The 20,173-nt window shown below is 35.2% G+C and overlaps 1 protein-coding gene across 1 annotated transcript; it reads left to right on the top strand.

Annotated features, from left to right (window-relative positions):
- On the top strand, positions 1 to 19,330 carry LOC128545964 (translation initiation factor IF-2-like). Its single transcript, XM_053546325.1, has 9 exons — positions 1 to 138; positions 4,999 to 5,062; positions 5,381 to 5,496; positions 6,015 to 6,181; positions 11,552 to 11,579; positions 12,136 to 12,283; positions 12,946 to 13,152; positions 17,952 to 18,083; positions 18,680 to 19,330. Exons 2-9 carry the CDS (start codon positions 5,023 to 5,025, stop codon positions 18,841 to 18,843), a joined length of 1,002 nt encoding a protein of 333 aa, XP_053402300.1. The 5' UTR covers positions 1 to 138; positions 4,999 to 5,022; the 3' UTR covers positions 18,844 to 19,330.
- Positions 19,331 to 20,173: the final 843 nt, after the last annotated feature.

A 20,173-nucleotide genomic window follows, 5' to 3' on the forward strand; every position in this document is an offset into this window, starting at 1 on the left:
TTACAATGTACAATTATTCCGCTGCACCGTTTTGTTTACAAATTAGGGTTTGACAGCTCATGTTCACAAGATTTTTGCGGTTTATTTCGACATGATATAATTTCTTAATACTTCATACATTCAGCATTGATCTAAATTGTAAGTTTCATGATTTTATGCCTTAATAATCCTCACTTTGAATCAGAAATGATCATTGTTAACAAAATATTATGCTCGTTGATTCAGATATAGTGAGCAAGATACACTTGACTCTCGTTTTTTTCAAAATTTGTCATTTTAAAACGTAAGTATCCCAGCACAACCAGTTTCCGACCACTTAACAAGTTTTCTGTCCAGTTTTGTTCACAGGCAAGTCCAAATCGTTTGTTTAATGCCTCACACCTTTCAGCATAAATGCTATAAAACAATACCATTTAAGTTTCAAGTTTCTTACTGAATCCCAGGCATGATCTCTAGTTTTGAAAGTTGTCAGCAGGAAGCCATGCAGGATATTTACAACCTAAATCCGACCATGTGTGGTATTTTTGCTATTACAATAAGAAATTGCACTTAACTTTAGTTTCTGTAGTTTCATTTCACCATGGCAAACATAGAAAAGCCACAAATCAGGTCTGCACATTAACAAACATCAGAGCCAATAGGAGAGATCATGTTTGTATACAAATCCGTTGTATTTTTTATTTTTAGAACTGATAAGACAAAGGTCGGGTAGGCAGAAGCGAGCGTCCATGTTTTTTTGTAAACAGTGGTGTTTTTCTATCGGCTTATACTTTCTTAAAACACAATGATATCAATATTTTTTTTGATCAATGGAAAGGATATAAAACAAGCAATTTATTGATTACTTTTAATTGTTATTTCGAAATAAAATTGATTAATTATGAACGCTTAATTTACAGTGTTTTTTCTAAACCTTTGGAGCATCGTTACGCTGCTATTTAAATCATATGTCATTTGAAATGGTTTTTCATTTTAAAAAGATATTTAAATCAGAAAATCAGAAAACCATTTCAAAACTTTTTGAATTTTTAAAATCCATAAATTAGCGAAAAAGTTATTCAAAATTCCAATCCCATACACAAACGATGTAAAAACATTTGTTTAGCCCACCACCAGATAAACAGGTGTTAATGTGTGATGTCATGGAGATCTCTCCTATATGATAGAGCAATATACTGTAGGTACACTTGCCTGAATTGCAGCTAGACTACAAGGGGAAGGATGAAGTAAATAGCAGGCAATAATTAATGCATTATCTAAAGAGCTATATCATGTGCACAATAACTTGAGAGAACCTAGGTGTTACATCTGCTACATTGATAACTGTCAAAGAATGCAATGTATTACTTTACTGCTAACCTTTTGAAACTTCGATTATTTCAAAATGCTCAGAAAATGAAGAAAACTGTTGCAAGGACAGGCATCAGAATTGCATTGGTATAATAATTTTGTATGGTATGATTTACAATTTTGGTAGGAAACATAAGTTAAGGAATATACATTTAGTGCAAAAGATATGTAAATAATGAATATTGGTTTAAGTAAGGATAGGTAGTAGCCAAGGGAACATGCAGGTATTTTGGTAATAAGAAAAACCTCCTGAAAACATGGTACTGCTACATAAAAGGAATTTATAAACATTTCCAAGTATCAAAACTGAGGGAGAATAGGTTTCTAACATGTTCTGTCTCTGCTGTAAACAATGAAACAATTACAGCTCAGTCTGATAAATTTGGCTAGTAAAGATTTTAAATCATACAAAGTCTTAGATGGTCGGAAATAGATGGTGGTCGGAAATAGGTTTAGGGATGTTAGGATTACAATTTGATAAATTATTGACAGTAATTAGCACTCTGTTTGCAGTAATCAGAAGCTTTTATCAATTTTATGTTTTTCTTGGGACTGAAGAATTGAAACAATACTCTTCATCAAAATTTATGTTTTATTTCGTATTTTAAACATGATTGTGCTCAGTTTTTCTAATTCGTTGGGAAGATTTTCATAAAAGTAGCATCAGTTGTTAACCTCATCGAGGGCTAAGTTTGGTCTCTAGGTCCAAGGTCAAGGTCACACTTAGTCCAACAAATTTGATGCGATTTTTTAAAAAAAATTTCATATGGGCAATATCCCAACTCACGTCAAACACTCGAAAGACCAAAATAGTGGAAGCAATTTGCGATGAAATTTTCATCGCTGCCGATGCTTTACATGCTATAGGTTTAAATGCCGATTATGTCACGAATTGGCCATAAATTCAAATAAAACATACATGTATTGAAAGGGGATTCAATTCCTCATTGATTTATGTAAAAGTTATCAAAATTAATAATAGCCAAAATTACGAATTTTCTGGTGATTTAAACCTATGTATGTACTGTACACGATTAAAGTTTACCGTGTCTACACGCCAATACGCGCAAGGGATAAATCCAGTAACTTTACATGACTGTGTACTGTGATTTATCCTCCATTATTTTAGTCCTTCAAAGTTTTGACGTTTAGATTGCTCCGTCATAAATATAAAACAATCTGAACGTCGAATTATTTTAGTTTATACAGAATTTATTTTAGGTCGATTGTGAAGGAAGTTCTACAACTTAAATTAATCACTCTCGACACCTCATTCCTGATGGAATCCATCGCCATGAGGGTATGAGAGAAGAGGCCAGTTTCCCTTTTCTTTAATGCTGAGCGTCAAGCAAGGGAGGTACTGGTACCATTTTTCACGTCTTTGGTATGACGTGGCCGGGGATCGAACCCACGACCTCCCGCACTCGAAGCGGACGCTCTACCACTAGGCTATCGAGGCGGTTCGAATTATTTTGACTCTAGTACTAGGTCACACTTGGAGGTCTAAGGTCAAATAGCTTAACTTAGTGTCTGCTCCATATTGTCTAAACTGCTGGGGTGGTTTCCATAAAACTAAGGTCATTAATTACCCCATCCAGAAGACAAACAGAGTGTACAACCCAGGTCAGTAAGTCCAAGGTCAAGGTGACACTTTGAGGTCAAAAGTTAAATAGTTTAAATTTTGTGTTCAGTCCATATATTTTAAACCACTAGAAGAATTTCAGAAAATTAGTATCATTTGTTACCCTCATTCAGATGACATGCAGATTGCACAACACAGGTTGTTCGGCCCAAGGTCAAAGTAGTCAAAGGTCAAATCGCTTATATTTGTGTTTGCTCCATATCTTCTCAACCGCTGGAAGGATTTTCATAAAGCTAGCATCATTTGTAGCCTTATCAGATGCCTTGTAGAGTGTACAACCCAAGTCACTGGGTCCAAGGTCAAGATTATACTTGAAGGCCAAAGGTCTTGTTCATAACGTTTTACTTTCCCTGATCAAAGGGGTGTTTAGGGGTATTAATCAACTTAAGTGATAGCTCTAGTTACTTGGAAAAGTGTTTTAAATGTAAGATCACAAAAAATGACAGAATAACAGAATAAATTAGAACTAATCACTACCCTCTAGGAAAGTGCAGTTTTTCGTCAGTTAATCCATAATTGACTGCCGGGTTAGCTCAGACCTTTCAAGACAGCTCAGCTAGTGTTAAGGTGGGGAAGTGTTTGATTGTAACACAAGGCATATGCACTAGTCACCATAAAGGTTACCTTAAGTCACTTCAGCAGTTCTGGTTTCATCAGCACTTTGTCTTTTCAACAAGATTTTCGACAAGATTTTTGAGTGGAGTGGAAACTTCTCTTTATGAATTCACCTGAAGGGACAAGTAAATTAAAAGCTGTAAATGATTGTCTAGATAGCTAGAATGTAGTTCTTAAATGGCGAAATTTGAAATTCGTTATTCTGCTATTGGCAGGGTAACGTTGGAGATAAAGGTTTGAAAGCAGCATATATCTCTGGCCTTTATATATAGTAAGGATTTGTTTGTAATTGAAAGGAATTTTGTTTATTTATAGTCTCCACTGGTAACTCATATGGGTGACTCCTCTAGAAGATTGTTTGTTATGTTAGTGGGAGAATAGAGCATGATAGGGAAGATGCTCCAATTCTAGCAGCTTCCCTGGTTCTTAGCATGCCAGGGCTCGAACTCACCATCCCTGGATTTGTAGTCAGACAGTGTTACCACTGCATCTGCTTTTGGTCATTAGTCTTTGAATGGCCTAATTATAGGCTGGATGGCTGAAAGACGCATATATTCCCCAGCACTTACACATATTAGAGGATGCATTAGAATTCATAAGAATATAACTTAAATGATTTAACATTGTAAAATTAAAAAAAAAAGGAATTGAGATTGTACCAATACTCCTAAAATTCCCTAGTTAACAGTAGAATGACCAGAGAGGAAGGGTAGAAACAGGCATTATTTCAGGTAGAACTCATGTATATGTAATTTTGGAAGTTGCAAAATTAAAAAACCCTTGCTTTTAAACAGTAATTGTTTAAGAAATAATATATCTCATCCAGTGATTTGTTGTTGGATAAATCATTGTTTGGAGTTCAGATGTGAAGGAATTATATCGCGAGGGTGCAGCCCGAGTGATATAATAATACGCATCTGAAGGACAAACAATGATTTATTCAAGAGCAAATCACTAAATGAGATATATTATTTTGATTCTAACATGTTACCTGGATTTTTAAGTACATCCTTGATGACATTCATTAAATACTTGCCCGTTTTCAATCAGTTTCTTTTCCAGCGTGCCGCTATGCAGTTTGACGCCATGATGTAATAATTGTGACGTCAGAACAGTGATTTGTTGTATAAAATAATTCAGTTTTCTGCCTTCTTTGTTTAATAGAAAAATGAATTAGATCATGTAAGAATGATTGGTAACACTGTAATTTTGCAAGTTATGAAATTTGAATAATATGAAGTTTTATCATGGGTCATAGAATGGTTTAATGGTAATTATTTATTTGAAGTATAAATACATTGATATAAGTGTCTTCTTTTTGCTCATTATGACTAAGACTACCACAATATCACTCATACATGTGTTTAATATTTTAATTGGTTTGATTTCAGATTGAAAGTGATTGGATTTACAAAATGTCAGTTGTGAAAGAGGGCTATGTCAAACGGCATAGTAGTAAGTTATCATTGTTTTTCTTTGTTGCCTTTATTCGTAAAGAATTTTCATTCTTAAAGAACTTTCAAATATTTGTTGGAACGTGTAGTATAAGCTTGTGTTTCTTACATCCATTCTTGATAAAACAAATAATTTCAGTTGTGTTCGTAGTACATTTTCATAATATATGCAATGACATACAGTTAGAGAATTTGATTTTATGTGTTGTGATCAATATTGTAATAAGAAAATATTGTTAAGTGTAAAATGCTATATGGAGTGAAAATGAAGTTTAAACAGTGCTGGTATGTATGGCAGTACAAACTTACTGTTTTACAGAAAATATGTTTTCGGGAGGATGGAATGATGTATATTTAAAGCTTTATTCTGACAGTAATTTACTGGCTTATAAACGGCAGGGAGATAGAGATGCTAAAGTACAGATACGGATGCAGGTACCATTTATTTATCTACAGGGTTTTCACCTATAAAGGGACTAAAAATTGGTGGTTCGCTTTTAGCCCCATTTATAAGAGATATGAAAAATGTGCACAATACAAAAAAAAGTCATGTATATTGCCATTCTAAAGATGACCTGAAAAAGTTAGTTTTGGTGTGTTGAACTGATAATGCTGGAATTGCATATCATTATGTCTGTGCAAAAAAAAACGTTAACTGTTTATGTAAATAGCTTTGTTATTGCTCAGTAGTTGTTCCTCATATTCTCTCACATCATACGAGTCAAGATTTGTAACTCCGGCACCAACATGTTAAAGATGTCCCCATTTTCTGAGCTTAGAGCTTGCTTTCCTACCTCTATTGTCAATTTTCTTTCGCAGAGTTGGTGTTCTTGGCCTCACTTCCACAAGTTCTTCTGAAGAGAAATTGCTCTGGTATTCCTGAATGATTCAACACTTACTGTTTGTACAAGTGTTCTTCATTGTTATAAGTATTTGTGATTTCAATTTTCCAGGATGTGTGTAAACATTTTGCATATGGGGAACATGCAGCCAAGAACTTTAAAGAGATGCCGCAGTTGCCACCAGGCACGAGTCTCGCATGCATTTTAGCAATACCAGAAAAACCTAATCACAAAGCTAAACCACACTTCTTTCTGATGAAAAATGAACAAGAATTACAGTAAGTTCATATACATATTATATTCATTAGGTGAGTTAGGAGGGTAAGAACCTTAACTCTCACTTGCATTTTGTCAGAATTACGACTTTTTTGTACTTAACAGTTTCAGTTAATCTAAATTTTGTTCCGGGTTAGCTGTTTATATGGATGTATGGTCTGGCATCCAATGTTTGACATCTTATGTCAGCATTCTTAGCTCACCTGAGCAATGCTCATGTGAGTTATTTTGATAGCTCGATGTCCAACGTCTGTCTGTCTGTCTGTCGTTTCTCATCTGTCAACATTTAGCTTGTTTATGCAATAGAGGCTGTATTTTTCAATTGATCTTCATGAAATTTGGTCAGAATGATTGCCTTGAAGAAATCTAGGTCAAGTTTGAATATGGGTCATCTGGGGTGAAAAAAAACTAGGACACTAGGTCAAATCAAAGAAAAACATTGTGTATGTGATGGAGGCTGCATTTTTCAGTTGATCTTCATTAAATTAAGTCAGAATAATTGCCGTGATAAAATCTAGGTCAAGTTTAAATATGAGTTATCTGGGGTCGAAAAGCAGGTCACTAGGTCAGATCAAAGAAAAACATTATGTATGTGATAGAAGCTGTATTTTTCAATAATTGATCTTCATGAAATATGTGTCAGAATGATTGCCTTGATGAAATCTAGGTCGAGTTTGAATATGGGTCATCTGGGGTCAAAAAGTAGGTCACTATGTCATACCAAAGAAAATACTTGTTTAAACTCAGGAGACCACCTTTTTGGTCCAATCTTAATGAAAATTGGCCAGAATATTTATTTACATGAAATCACTAGGTCAAACATGTTTGAACTGTTTGTTTCTCAGGTGAGCGACCAAGGGCCATCTTGACCCTCTTGTTACTTAAACATCTTCACATTTGAAACTACTTGCAAAAAACTTGGTCTGTAGCATACTGCCATGGCCCTGTCTAAAACATATTCAAATGGTTCAGCTAAGCCCCTTGAAAGGGGCCTCAACAGCTTAATGTAGAAAAATGTTTAAAAAAAAACACATGAATGACTGTATGGATATTCATGAAACTTTGTCAGTAGCATCATTTCAAGGCCCTTTCTAAAGTTTGTTCAAATTTGGATGCTTCGTTCTTTCTAGGGGCTGCTAGAGCTGAAAACAAAAATACCAGTTAACAACTTAGTCAGGACACACAGCCCTTTCTGTTGGCCAATAGCACTAAAATTAGAAAAAAAACTTCAAACAATTTTTTCTCAGCATGAGCAACATGATTGATTTTCTTAAAATTTTGCCTGTAGCAACATCTCAGTTTTTTAGCTCACCTGAGCAGTGCTCAGGTGAGTTTTTCTGATCACTCAATGTCCGGCGTCTGTCTGGCGTCTGTCTGTCTGTCCGTCAACATTTCGCTTGTGTATGCGATAGAGGCCGTATTTTTCAACTGATCTTCATGAAATTTGGTCAGAATGATAACCTTGATGAAATTTAGGCCGAGTTCGAAAATGGGTCATCTCGGGTCAAAAAGTAGGTCACTAGGTCAAATCAAGGAAAAACATTGTGTATGCGATAGAGGCTGTATTTTTCAATTGATCTTCATGAGTATTAGTCAGAATGATTGCCTTGATGAAATCTAGGCCGAGTTCGAAAATGGGTCATCTCGGGTCAAAAACTAGGTCACTAGGTCAAATCAAAGAAAAACATTGTGTATGCGATAGAGGCGGTATTTTTCAACTGATCTTCATGAAATTTAGCCAGAATGATAACCTTGATAAAATCTAGGCCGAGTTCGAAAATGGGTCATCAGGGGTCAAAAACTAGGTCACTAGGTCAAATCGAAGAAAAACATTGTGTATGCAATAGAGGATGTATTTTTCAATTGATCTTCATGAAATTTGATCAGAGTGATTGCCTTGATGAAATCTAGGTCGAGTTTGAATATGGGTTTTCTGAGGTCAAAAACTAGGCCACTAGGTCAAATTAAAGAAAAATCTTGTGTATGCGATAGAGACTGTTTTTTAGCTCACCTGAGCAATGGTGAGTTTTTCTGATCGCTCGATGTCCGTCATCTGTCTGTCGTCTGTCTATCAACATTTAGCTTGTGTATGCGATAGAGGCTGTATTTTCAACTGATCTTCATGAAATTTGGTCAGAATGATCTCCTTGATAAAATCTAGGCTGAGTTCGAAAATGGGTCATCTGGGATCAAAAACTAGGTCACTAGGTCAAATCAAAGAAAAAGCTTGTGTATGCGATAGAGGCTGTATTTTTCAATTGATCTTCATGAATTTTGGTCAGAATGATTATCTTGATGAAATCTAGGCCGAGTTTGAAAATGGGTCATCTGGAGTCAAAAACTAGGTCACTAGATCAAATCAAAGAAAAAGCTTGTGTATGCGATAGAGGCTGTATTTTTCAATTAATCTTCATGAATTTTGGTCAGAATGATTATCTTGATAAAATCTAGGAAGAGTTCGAAAATGGGTCATCTGGGGTCAAAAACTAGGTCACTAGGTCAAATCAAAGAAAAAGCTTGTGTATGCAATAGAGGCTGTATTTTTCAATTAATCTTCATGAATTTTGGTCAGAATGATTATCTTGATGAATTCTAGGCCGAGTTCGAAAATGGGTCATCTGGGGTCAAAAGCTAGGTCACTAGGTCAAATCAAAGAAAAAGCTTGTGTATGCGATAGAGGCTGTATTTTTTAATTAATCTTCATGAATTTTGGTCAGAATGATTATCTTGATGAAATCTAGGCCGAGTTTGAAAACAGGTCATCAGGGGTCAAAAACTAGGTCACTAGGTCAAATCAAAGAAAAAGCTTGTGTATGTGATAGAGGCTGTATTTTTCAATTAATCTTCATGAATTTTGGTCAGAATGATTATCTTGATGAAATCTAGGCCGAATGTGAAAACGGGTCATCTGGGTTCAAAAACTAGGTCACTAGGTCAAATAAAAAAAAAGCTTGTGTACGCGATAGAGGCTGTATTTTTCAATTGATCTTCCTGAAATTAAGTCAAAATAATAACCTTAATGAAATCTAGGCTGAATTTGAAAATGGGTCATCGGGTTAAAAAGAAGGTCACTAGATCAAATCTAAGAAAAACCTTGTGTATGCCATAGAGGCTGTATTTTTCAATTGATCTTCCTGAAATTAAGTCAGAATGATTGCCTTGACGAAATCTAGGTCAAGTTTGAATATGGGTCATCTGGGATCAAAAATTAGGTCACTAGGTCAAATCAAAGAAAAACATTGTGTGTGCAATAGAGGCTATATTTTCCGATTGATCTTCCTGAAATTAAGTCAGAATGATTGCCTTGATGAAATGTTGGTCAAATTTGTATATGGGTCATCTTGGATCAAAAAGTAGGTCACTGGGTCAAATCAAAGAAAATACTTATTTATACTCAAGGTTTTTGCTCCAATTTTAATGATAATTGGTCAGAATATTTTTTTCCATGAAATCACTAGGTCAAATTATGGTGTGTTATGGTGTGTTTCTCAGGTGAGCGACCTAGGGCCATCTTGGCCCTCTTGTTTCAGTTGATTTTTATGAAATTTGGTCAGGATGATTGCCTTAATGAAATCTAGGTCGAATTTGAATATGGGTCATCTGAGGTCAAAAACAGGTCACTTGGTCAAATCAAAGAAAAAACTTGTGTATGTGATAGAGGCTGTATTTTTCAATTGATCTTCATGAATTTTGGTCAGAATGATTGCCTTGATAAAATCTAGGTCGAGTTTGAACATGGGTTATCTAGGGTCAAAAACTAGGTCATATCTAAGAAAATGCTTGTTTTATCGCAAGAGACCAATTTTTTGGTTCAATCTTAATGAAAATTGGTCAGAATATTTGTTTCCATGAAATCACAAGGTCAAACATGTTTTACACTGTTATGGTGTGTTTCTTAGGTGAGCGACCTAGGGCCATCTTGGCCCTCTTGTTTTCAAAAGGGCCTGTTGGCCCTTTTAGGGGTCACTAGAGCTAAAACTAGAAAATCCTTTGAACAGTTTCTTCTCATTAACTACTTTACTGATCTTCACCAAACTTGGCCTATAGCATCCTTGCATGGACTTCCTTCATTATCTCAAATGGTTCCACTTGGCCCTTGTTTAAGGGACTGTCAGAGCTAAAAAAGAAAAAACGTATAACCAACCTTTTCTAAAGAATCACTGGATGGATATACACCATCTGTTGCATCCTTGTATGGATCTCTCTTATTTGTTCCAATGGTTCTGCTAGGACCCTTTAAGGGGCTGCCAAGGCAACAAAAATAGAAAAAAAACTAAACAATTTCTTGTGAAATGCCTGATGAATGTTAATGAAATTCAGCCTTAAGCATCCTTGGCACAGACTTCTGTCCGTTTTTTTTATATTTTTACTTGGCCCCTTTCCAGTTTTAATATGCAACAACTTAAAATAGTTAAGGATATCACTTTCTTTCCTTATAAGAAAAAGTTGACCACTTGGAAATTTTTTAATCAAAAGAGAGTAGACCTGCTCATCTATGTCACATGATGGACCCTGAAATTGAACTTTCTAACGTAAAACATGCAATAGATAAAGGTCAGTATTTAGAATATCATTGTCCTAGTTTTTATTGGCAGTATCAATAATACTAAATGATATTTGCCTTATTTGATTGCCTACTATTGTAATTATAACTATCGGGGCATTGAACTGCCTGTAGGTAATGGATATGATGTGATTTGTAATATAGTTCAAATGTGTTGGGAGGGATGAGCTTTGTTCCACTAATTTAATTTGTGATATTGGATGTAGTGATTTTCTAACCAGGTAATTATATGTAGTGTATGCATAACATATGAGCCGCGCCATGAGAAAACCAACATAGTGGCTTTGTGACCAGCATGGATACAGACCAGCCTGCGCATCCGCGCAGTCTGGTCAGGATCCATGCTGTTCGCTTTCATAGTCTATTACAATTAGAGAAACCATTAGCGAACAGCATGGATCCTGACCAGACTGCGTGGAGGTCTGGATCCATGCTGGTCACAAAGCCACTATGTTGGTTTTCTCATGGCGTGGCTCACATACTGGGAAAACTGCTTAATGTTTTTAACAAACAATTAAAACCCTTATGGAATTTTAAAAGCACGTTTTCATTGAAGTACTTAAACTTTAATGAGCACGAGGAGTTTTAAGAGAAAGTACAGAATGATTATGTAAAATTATGCAATTTTTTTATTGCTACATCTAAGTATTTGAATAAGTAAGTATAATAAGCTAGTATAGTAATTTAGTATATCTCTTATTATTGACATATAAAAACCTCAGTCCAACATTTTTGATTTTTACCTTTTTTTTCTAAAATAAACTGTAATTTTGTTTCTGTTAACATAATAATATTGTTTATGTTTTAGTGAATGGATGACAGCCATATGTTCAACTGTAAGTATATATTATATGTTTGTAGTGTGTGCCCATGAATAAATACCCAGCAATCAAGTTAAAACTTTCATTTAAAACTTGACATTAAATTGATTTAAGAGTTAAATGAATTGGCTGTTAAAAGCATATGATAAACACAGTTAAAGATAAATTTGGTCATTCTTAATATATTTTGTACCCATTTTTTCAACCACTGAAAGTTTCATTTTATTTTAATAGAAAAATCATAATTATAATCTTTCTATCATTAAATCCATTACAGTGATGGTTTAGTTAATGACATAAATCATGTAAATTGTAAGAACTAATTTGTTACCATACTGTAACTTGGCTCAATCTTGATAAGAGCTGTATTGACTAAAAGTAAAAAAATACAGTATCTATCTACCCTCTGAAGATCTGGATTGGAACACTACTATAAAGAAACATTTTATTTAGGATGGCATCTATTGGATATTTCTCAGTTCTCAGATATTAAAAACCACCTTGATAATAAAAACTAATAAAAAATATGATTATATTGATTGGTGATCATGATAAATTGTAACAATTTCAGTTACCCTCTAGACCTCAGAGTGCCCAAGCACAAGCCCCGATACAACCCCAGACTGCCCAGACTGTGAGTAACCAACCCCCACCGTACAGTGCCGGACCTTCTTATGGTGGACCACCCATGCCTCAGCCTGTAGGATTTGCAAATATGGGTTTGTAGTTTTTATTGATATTAAATATATTAGCACATCAGTATTAACAATACTTTTTCTGTTTACTTTATAAAAGTTTCGGTGCTTTGCCTTTTTAGAGTTTCATTTACTTTTGTCATTCTTTCATTCTTAAGTTTATCAAGGTTAACAGTTACTGTTATTTGCCAAATCAAAATAAGTTAAGTTTTTAGTTAAACTTTCCAATTTTGCTACGGAAGTTGTTCTGGCTTTACCGGTAAGTTTCTGAAAATTGCAGCTTTTAAATCTTTTAACCTTTCTCAGGGTTACATGTCTGAGTTTGAAAATAAGTTCTAAAAATAAGTTTCTAAGGTAGATTATGAAATAAAAATGTTTTGCAAACCTATTAATGAAAGTGTATAATTTACAAAGCAAAGAAGAAAATGATTATTTATTGTTTCTCGAGTTTAGAAAAAATAACTTAATACTGTAAAGTCAATTAATTTTACCTGCATACTGTTTTCTTGTTTGTGCTAGAAGAACTAGTTTATTGGGAGGGAGGGATGCGGTATGAATCTCTGTAATTCTGGGATTTGTGGATCAGCAGAACTTCAAAATTTAATAAGAAAAATTAATTCACGTTACATGATTATAAACTTGTCTAGGCATTTTATTGTTACTTTTACCAATTTCATTATTGATAGGCCCAGCTCCAGGTGGATACCAGGCCCCATATCCCACACAACAGATGGGAGGTTACCCCCAGCAACCAGGGTATCCACAGCAACCAGGCTACCCTGCTCCAGCCCCTGGCTACCCACAGCAGCCCTATCAACAACCATACCCTCAGCAGCCTTATCCAACACAGCCAGCTGGTTACCCACAACAACAGTACTATGGAGGACAACAACGTAAGGCTTCTGTGTTATTATGCCCCACTTCGAAGAAGGAGGGTTATATTGTTTTGCAGATGTTGGTCGGTCAGTATTTCGGTCGGTATGTAGACCAATCAGTTTACAGATGATAACTTGAGAATGCTTAGGCCAAGGATTAGAAACTTAATAGAGATGTTGGTCATGACCAGCAGATGACCCCTAGTGATTTTGAGGTTAGTAGGTCAAAGTCACAGTGACATGGAACAGTTAAATGGTTTCCAGATGATAACTTGAGAATGCTTGGGCCTAGGATCACGAAACTTTATAGGGATGTTGGTCATGACCAGCAGATGACCGCTAGTGATTTTGAGATTAGTATGTCAAAGGTCTCAAGTTCACAGTGACCCGGAACAGTTCAACCGTTTTGGGACGATAACTTGAGAATGCTTGGGCCTAGGATCATGAAAGTTGATAGGGAGGTCGATCATTACCAGCAAATGACCTCTATTGATTTTGCGGTCAGTATGTCAAAGGTCAAGGTCACAGTGACATGGAACAGTAAAATGGTTTCGGAATGATAACTTGAGAACGCTTGGGCCTAGGATCATGAAACTTTATAGGGATGTTGTTCATGACCAGCAGATGACCCATAGTGATTTTGAGGTCAGTTGGTCAAAGGTCAAGGTCACATTGACCCAGAACATTAGAACTTTTTTTCCCAATTACTAGAGAATGTTTTGGTCTAAGATAACATTTGATACGGAGCTCACTTATGACTGGTAAATGACCAGACTTATTGATTTGAGGTCAGTATGTCAAACGTCCAGTTCACAGTGACCAAATGATTTCTGTTTCTTGTGCCGTTACTGAATGAATCAAGGGGGGGCATTTCGTGTTATACGAGCTCTTGTTATGTCTACCACCACACAGTGGTGTGGGAGACATATTGATTTACTCCAGTCTGTGTGTCTGTCTGTCTGTCACAAAGCTTGTCCGCACTCTAAGTCAAACATTTCTGATCCAATCTTTACCAAACTTGAACAAAATGTGTTTGACCGTAACACCTCGGCCAATTCGATAACTAGCCAAATCGGTCCAGGCATATTGGAGTTACGGCCCTTGAATAACCAAAAATCGACCTTTTTACTCTTGTCCGCACTATAAGTCAAACATTTCTCATCCGATCTTCACCAAACTTGAACAAAATGTGTTTGACCATAAGACCTCGGCCAAGTTTGATAACTAGCCAAATCTGTCCAGGCATTTTGGAGTTACGGCCCTTGAATTACCAAAAATCGGTCTTTTTACTCTTGTCCGCACTCTAAGTCGAACATATCTCATCCGATCTTCACCAAACTTGAACAAAATGTGTTTGACCATAAGACTTTGGCCAAGTATGATAACTAGCCAAATCGATTCAGGCTTTTTGGAGTTACGGCCCTTGAATTACCGAAAAATCAGCCTTTTTGCTCTTGTCCGCACTCTAAGTCGAACATTTCTCATTCGATCTTCACCAAATTTGAACAAAATGTGTTTGACCATAAGACCTCGGTCAAGTTCGATAATTAGCAAAATCTGTCCAGGCATTTTGGAGTTCTGGCCCCTGAATTGTAGTGAGTAAACAGTATATAAAGACTGACTTGCTATTTAGATGAATAGGCAGTTGTGGGAGACATTCGCTTTTCTCAAAAGCAGCTCTAGTTTTATGTTTGTATCTCACATAATTATGATATTTTGGAGCTGAAATCGTTTTTAGCTCATCTGATTTTTTGAAAAAAAATGATGAGTTATTGTCATCACTTGAGCGGTTGTCGGCGTCGGCGTCGGTGTCGGCGTCGGCGTCGGCGTCTGCGTCGGCGTTGCCTGGTTAAGTTTTATGTTTAGGTCGGCTTTTCTCCTAAACTATCAAAGCTATTGCTTTGAAACTTGGAATACTTGTTCACCATCATAAGCTGACCCTGTATAGCAAGAAACATAACTCCATCTTGCTTTTTGCAAGATTTATGGCCCCTTATGTACTTAGAAAATATCAGATTTCTTGGTTAAGTTTTATGTTTAGGTCAACTTTTCTCCTAAACTATCAAAGCTATTGCTTTGAAACTTGGAATACTTGTTCACCATCATAAGCAGACCCTGTACATCAAGAAACATAACTCCATCTTGCTTTTTGCAAGATTTATTGCCCCTTTTGGACTTAGAAAATCAGTTTTCTTGGTTAAGTTTTATGTTTAGGTCAGCTTTTATCCTAAACTATCAAAGCTATTGCTTTAAAACTTGCAACACTTGTTCACCATCATAAGTTGACCCTGTATAGCAAGAAACATAACTCTGTCCTGCTTTTTGCAAGATTTATGGCCCCTTTTGGACTTAGAAAATATCAGATTTCTTGGTTAAGTTTTATGTTTAGGTCAAGTTTTTCTCTTAAACTATCAAAGCTATTGCTTTGAAACTTGCAACACTTGTTCACCATCATAAGCTGACCCTGTACAGCAAGCAACATAACTCCATCCTGCTTTTTGCAATAATTATTGCCCCTTTTGGACTTAGAAAATCATTTTCTTGGTTGAGTATTATGTTTAAGTCAACTTTTCTCATAAACTATCAAAGCTATTGCTTTAAAACTTGCAACAGTTTTTCACCATCATAAGTGGACACTGTACATCAAGAAACATAACTCTATCCTGCTTTTTGCAAGAATGATGGCCCTTTTTAGACTTAGAAAATCATGGGTAGGACAATATTTCTATTACACAAAAAAAATCAGATGAGCGTCAGCACCCGCAAGGCGGTGCTCTTGTTCTTAAATCAAGTTTGCTGACAACCAATGTAAATTAAAATATTTAAGAAAAAAAAATTTATAATTTCAGAATCAGTTAAATATTACAACGATAATTTTTATGAGTGTCCTACCGTACTAGGAATTGCTGTATTACACCATTTTACCTATGTGACAAACTTTTTTTATCATTATTGATCTAGTTTTCTGTATAATTGACAGACTACACAGTTGTTTCATAAAAAATCTAATTTCACTTTACTTTTACTTTAAATTTTAAAGCAAAAAAAAAATCCTCAGCTGCTGCCTGAAATTGCATAGTTGCGAATTTGGTTCCTATTTTAAAGCTATTGGTGTTATTATGAACGAAATTTTTCTTAAGATGTAGGAGCTATGTTCCTTTTATTAAATTAAGTGTTTTCTAACTTTTATTTGTGATATTTATACAGTTAAATTTCCAGCAATGATGTTGCTTTACTTTCACAAAGTTACTTTAAACACTAAGTTTCCTTTTAAATTGATGACACAGAGTTGATCACTTCTAGTCCTTAATTCATTCACAAAGTAGATGTTACCTATTTAATATAAAGTATCTAATATTATAAATGTCTTTCCTTTTGTAAATCAGGTTTATATACCTTCTTAGTATTTGACTTCACAAAGGATAATGCAATTTTGGTAATTATCAAAAAATAAACAATCTGATTACATATAAAACCTGATGTCTTAGGTGATAGAGTTTATACTTAAAGCCATTAAACAAAGAGCTATAAAAATAAATAGATCGGCAACTTGAGAGGCATATAGAGCAAATCTCGCCAACATCCCGTGACAACTGAATGAGATCTCGTTTACCGGAAGTGACGCGTTCCCCACGCGCCATTTTGTATGCGAAAGCAATTATTCATCGGATAATTAATTATCACCGTATGACCACGCTTCTTTTGATGGTAAGAAGCGTGTACTTTGTGTCTTAGGACTATTTCATATTAAACTAATTTTGTTTTAGAAGCTAACATATATTTTAAATGTAGTTTTAAAGGTACAAATTGTAACTCCATGCTCGCCAATGTTTGTTTTTACTAAGATAACGCCGATTCACACCCTGACACGAGATCACGCGAGATTACAGCCAGTTGCCATTCTGTGTATTTTATAATTCTTTGCATTAAATAAAGATCTGTCTATTAGATTTTTAGATAAATACCTTTGACATTTTCTTGAAGAGAGTTAGAGACTGAACCAAAGTGCTAACTATATCTTGTCACAGGGCAAACACCTTAAGCTTTCTTGACATATGTCAGATTTGCAAAGATTATGATTTGAAGGAAATGAATATTCTATAATGCAAACTAAATCAAACATTGAAAAAATATTTAGCGCTAAAAAAATTGAAAGTATGATTTTCAAAATCTATATGTTTTAACAAAATTTTGATACTAAACATAATATGAGCAGTGCCATGGGAAAACCAACATAGTGGCTTTGCGACCAGCATGGATCCAGACCAGCCTGCGCATCTGCGCAGTCTGGTCAGGATTCATGCTGTTCGCTAACGGTTTCTCTAATTGCAATAGGCTTTGAAAGCGAACAGCATGGATCCTGACCAGACTGCGCGGATGCGCAGGCTGGTCTGGATCCATGCTGGTCGCAAAGCCACTATGTTGGTTTTCTCATGGCACGGCTCATATGCTCATTCTTCTTCTTAACCTTTAATCTGTTAGCAGCAAATGATTCTCTCTTTGCTACAAGTGCAGACCAAGATTAGTCTGCACATCTGTGCAGGCTGATCATGGTCTGCACTGTTTGCTATTCAGTCAGCAAAGTTTCAGTGAACACCCCTTGAAATAATAAATAGTGTTGCCGAAATTGAATGATGGACCATTGCATTTCAGAAATTTAGCAGGCAAAAGGTTAAATGATATGTTACATTATACAATATTCTGTAATTTAAAGTTATGCATCATAATAGCATCACTCTTGTGTCTATTTTAAGCCTATGTGTTTGAATTTTGTGTCTGGTTTTAGCCTATGTGTACTACCCTTGTGTCTTTTTTAGCCTATGGTTACCAGCAGCCCCCACCACCTCAAGGGTATGCCCAGCCTCCTGGTCAACAGGTTGTTTATGTACAAGATCATCATAAAAAGAAAGGTGGATTTCCAGGAGGCAATAAAGGAAAAATGGCAGCAGGTAATACAATGTAATTTGGAAATGCTTCATGGGTAGTGGTAAATTATTTGCTTTATTTAGTATACTTAGTTATTTTGATTTATGAATGAAATAGAGATGGACTTCACAGCAGTTCCTTAGCTCAGACAATTCTGACCACTCTACCAACTAGTGAAGCCAAAAATGATTGTTGTTTGATGGAGATCACAGTATTTTATTAATTTCATTATGCATTGAAAATACATGTATAAGTGATGCATCTATCATAGATAAATCTACTTCCCTTGCATGTTCTGTAAACACAAAAATGGGGAAAGTGGCATAGTGTTTTGACAAATGTTACCTTTTGTACTTATTATATGACTGTGCAAGCAGAGTACATGACCATAATATTTTTAGTATTGACCATCTGGTACTTTCACAAATTTATGTATATTCTTTTCCTATCAGATATATTCTTTTTGTTTTTTGTACAGATCAATATTATTTTATGGTGTAAAAATATTTGACATAGATTAGCTAGAAAATTTATTACATGACTAAGTTTTACCAGTGTACTTAATATCATGATCAGCAAGTAATATTTCATTGTACTTGTATCTTACGATATATTTCAGGTTTGATCGGTGGTGCTGCCCTTGGCTACGGTGCAAGCCGGATGATGGGTGGTGGAATGATGGGAGGATTTGGACCGTTCGGAATGGGCCGGTGTGGTAGTTGGAGCTCACTTAGTAGTTTTGGCAGTTTCGGAAGCTGCGGTAGTTTTGGCAGCTTTGATTAACATGTTGATGCAATAGGCTATTTTGAAATGTGTTGTGATACAATCAAATGTTTGTCATGATAATGATATTGAAAGTCCAACTTCTTAGGAGAAGTGATTACAGAAATATGTGTAGACCTGTTAAAACAAACTGTCTTGCAAAACAATAGCTTACTGAGTAATGAAAGATCTGTGTTTTGATGTTTTAAAGGTCTTACTTCAGACTTACCTAAAAATAAATCTCAGATATAATATTATGTAATGATATACAGAAAATATTGTTTCCTGCATCCGCATAAACAAGAATATCCGATGTTTCTATGTTGGCATGACAGCACACAAATACCAGAAATAATACTATGTTGCTGTGATTATGGAAATATCCATGACAAAGATAATTCCTATTAAACTTTTATTCAGTACTATACAGTGAAATGAATGAATGGTGTATTGAAATGGCATAGAATATTTCTTATAAGTTTAAATAGAAATTATTTTATAAGCACTATCATATTGTGTGTACATGTGTTTCTTATCTATTTAGGAAAAAAATACAGTATGTGTATTCCAAACTTAAGTCATTTTTGTCAAATTTTTGAAAGTACTATCTTTTCCTGGTGATAATAAGTTAAGTGGCTTTGTGAGTTCTGACAGTATGTATTCTTGAACACTATTTGTGTTACGTGTAGTGAATATACTGTGCTGGTCACATGGAAAAAAAAAGTTTATACAAGAAATTTTGCTGTACTCCTAATACAACACCCTGCAATACTGTGAAATCATTAACTTATGTGGGTGACTAATTATCCTGGACTTCATTGTTGTGTTAATCTGTAATATCAAATCCTGATGACTAAGAAATTTTCATTTTATCTTCAAAATGTAACTTCCATTCCATATTCATGTCCCAGGAAATGGTCTTTCCAGAAACTACACAACTTTATGCTCACAAAGTTATATTACATGTACTGGTATTTCATAGTTACTGATCTTTTGTAGAAGTTTAAATCTGTGACAGAATTTTTAATATTCTGATCTACATACCATGTATGTTTTAAACATATGTCTGTATTTATGTTTATTTAGTCACCTATATATGCAATTCCCTCAGAAGAATGGTTGTAATTTTGTTTGCAACATAGTGAAGGATGCTTCAATTCCAGAAGCTAAATCCTTGCTTCTTAAGCACGCCGAATGTAAAGCATGCATACATGTGACTGTTGTCCCAAAGAATGCTAATAATTTTAGTTGTAGAAGCAGGAGTTTAAACTGGCAGCCCCTAGTTCCATACTTCAGCATCTTACCACTTGACTGCTGTGTTCGTTCTCAGATCTAAATCTGGAGGTATACC

The sequence above is a fragment of the Mercenaria mercenaria genome, chromosome 6, assembly GCF_021730395.1.
Source record: "Mercenaria mercenaria strain notata chromosome 6, MADL_Memer_1, whole genome shotgun sequence".
NCBI classification, from domain to species: Eukaryota; Metazoa; Mollusca; class Bivalvia; order Venerida; family Veneridae; genus Mercenaria; species Mercenaria mercenaria.

Coding starts and splice junctions, on each gene's coding strand:
- LOC128545964 (XM_053546325.1), top strand. CDS start 5,023: ATGTCAGTTGTGAAAGAGGGCTATGTCAAACGGCATAGTA. Junction 5,063..5,380: donor CTATGTCAAACGGCATAGTA/GTAAGTTATCAT, acceptor ACTGTTTTACAG/AAAATATGTTTTCGGGAGGA. Junction 5,497..6,014: donor AAGTACAGATACGGATGCAG/GTACCATTTATT, acceptor TCAATTTTCCAG/GATGTGTGTAAACATTTTGC.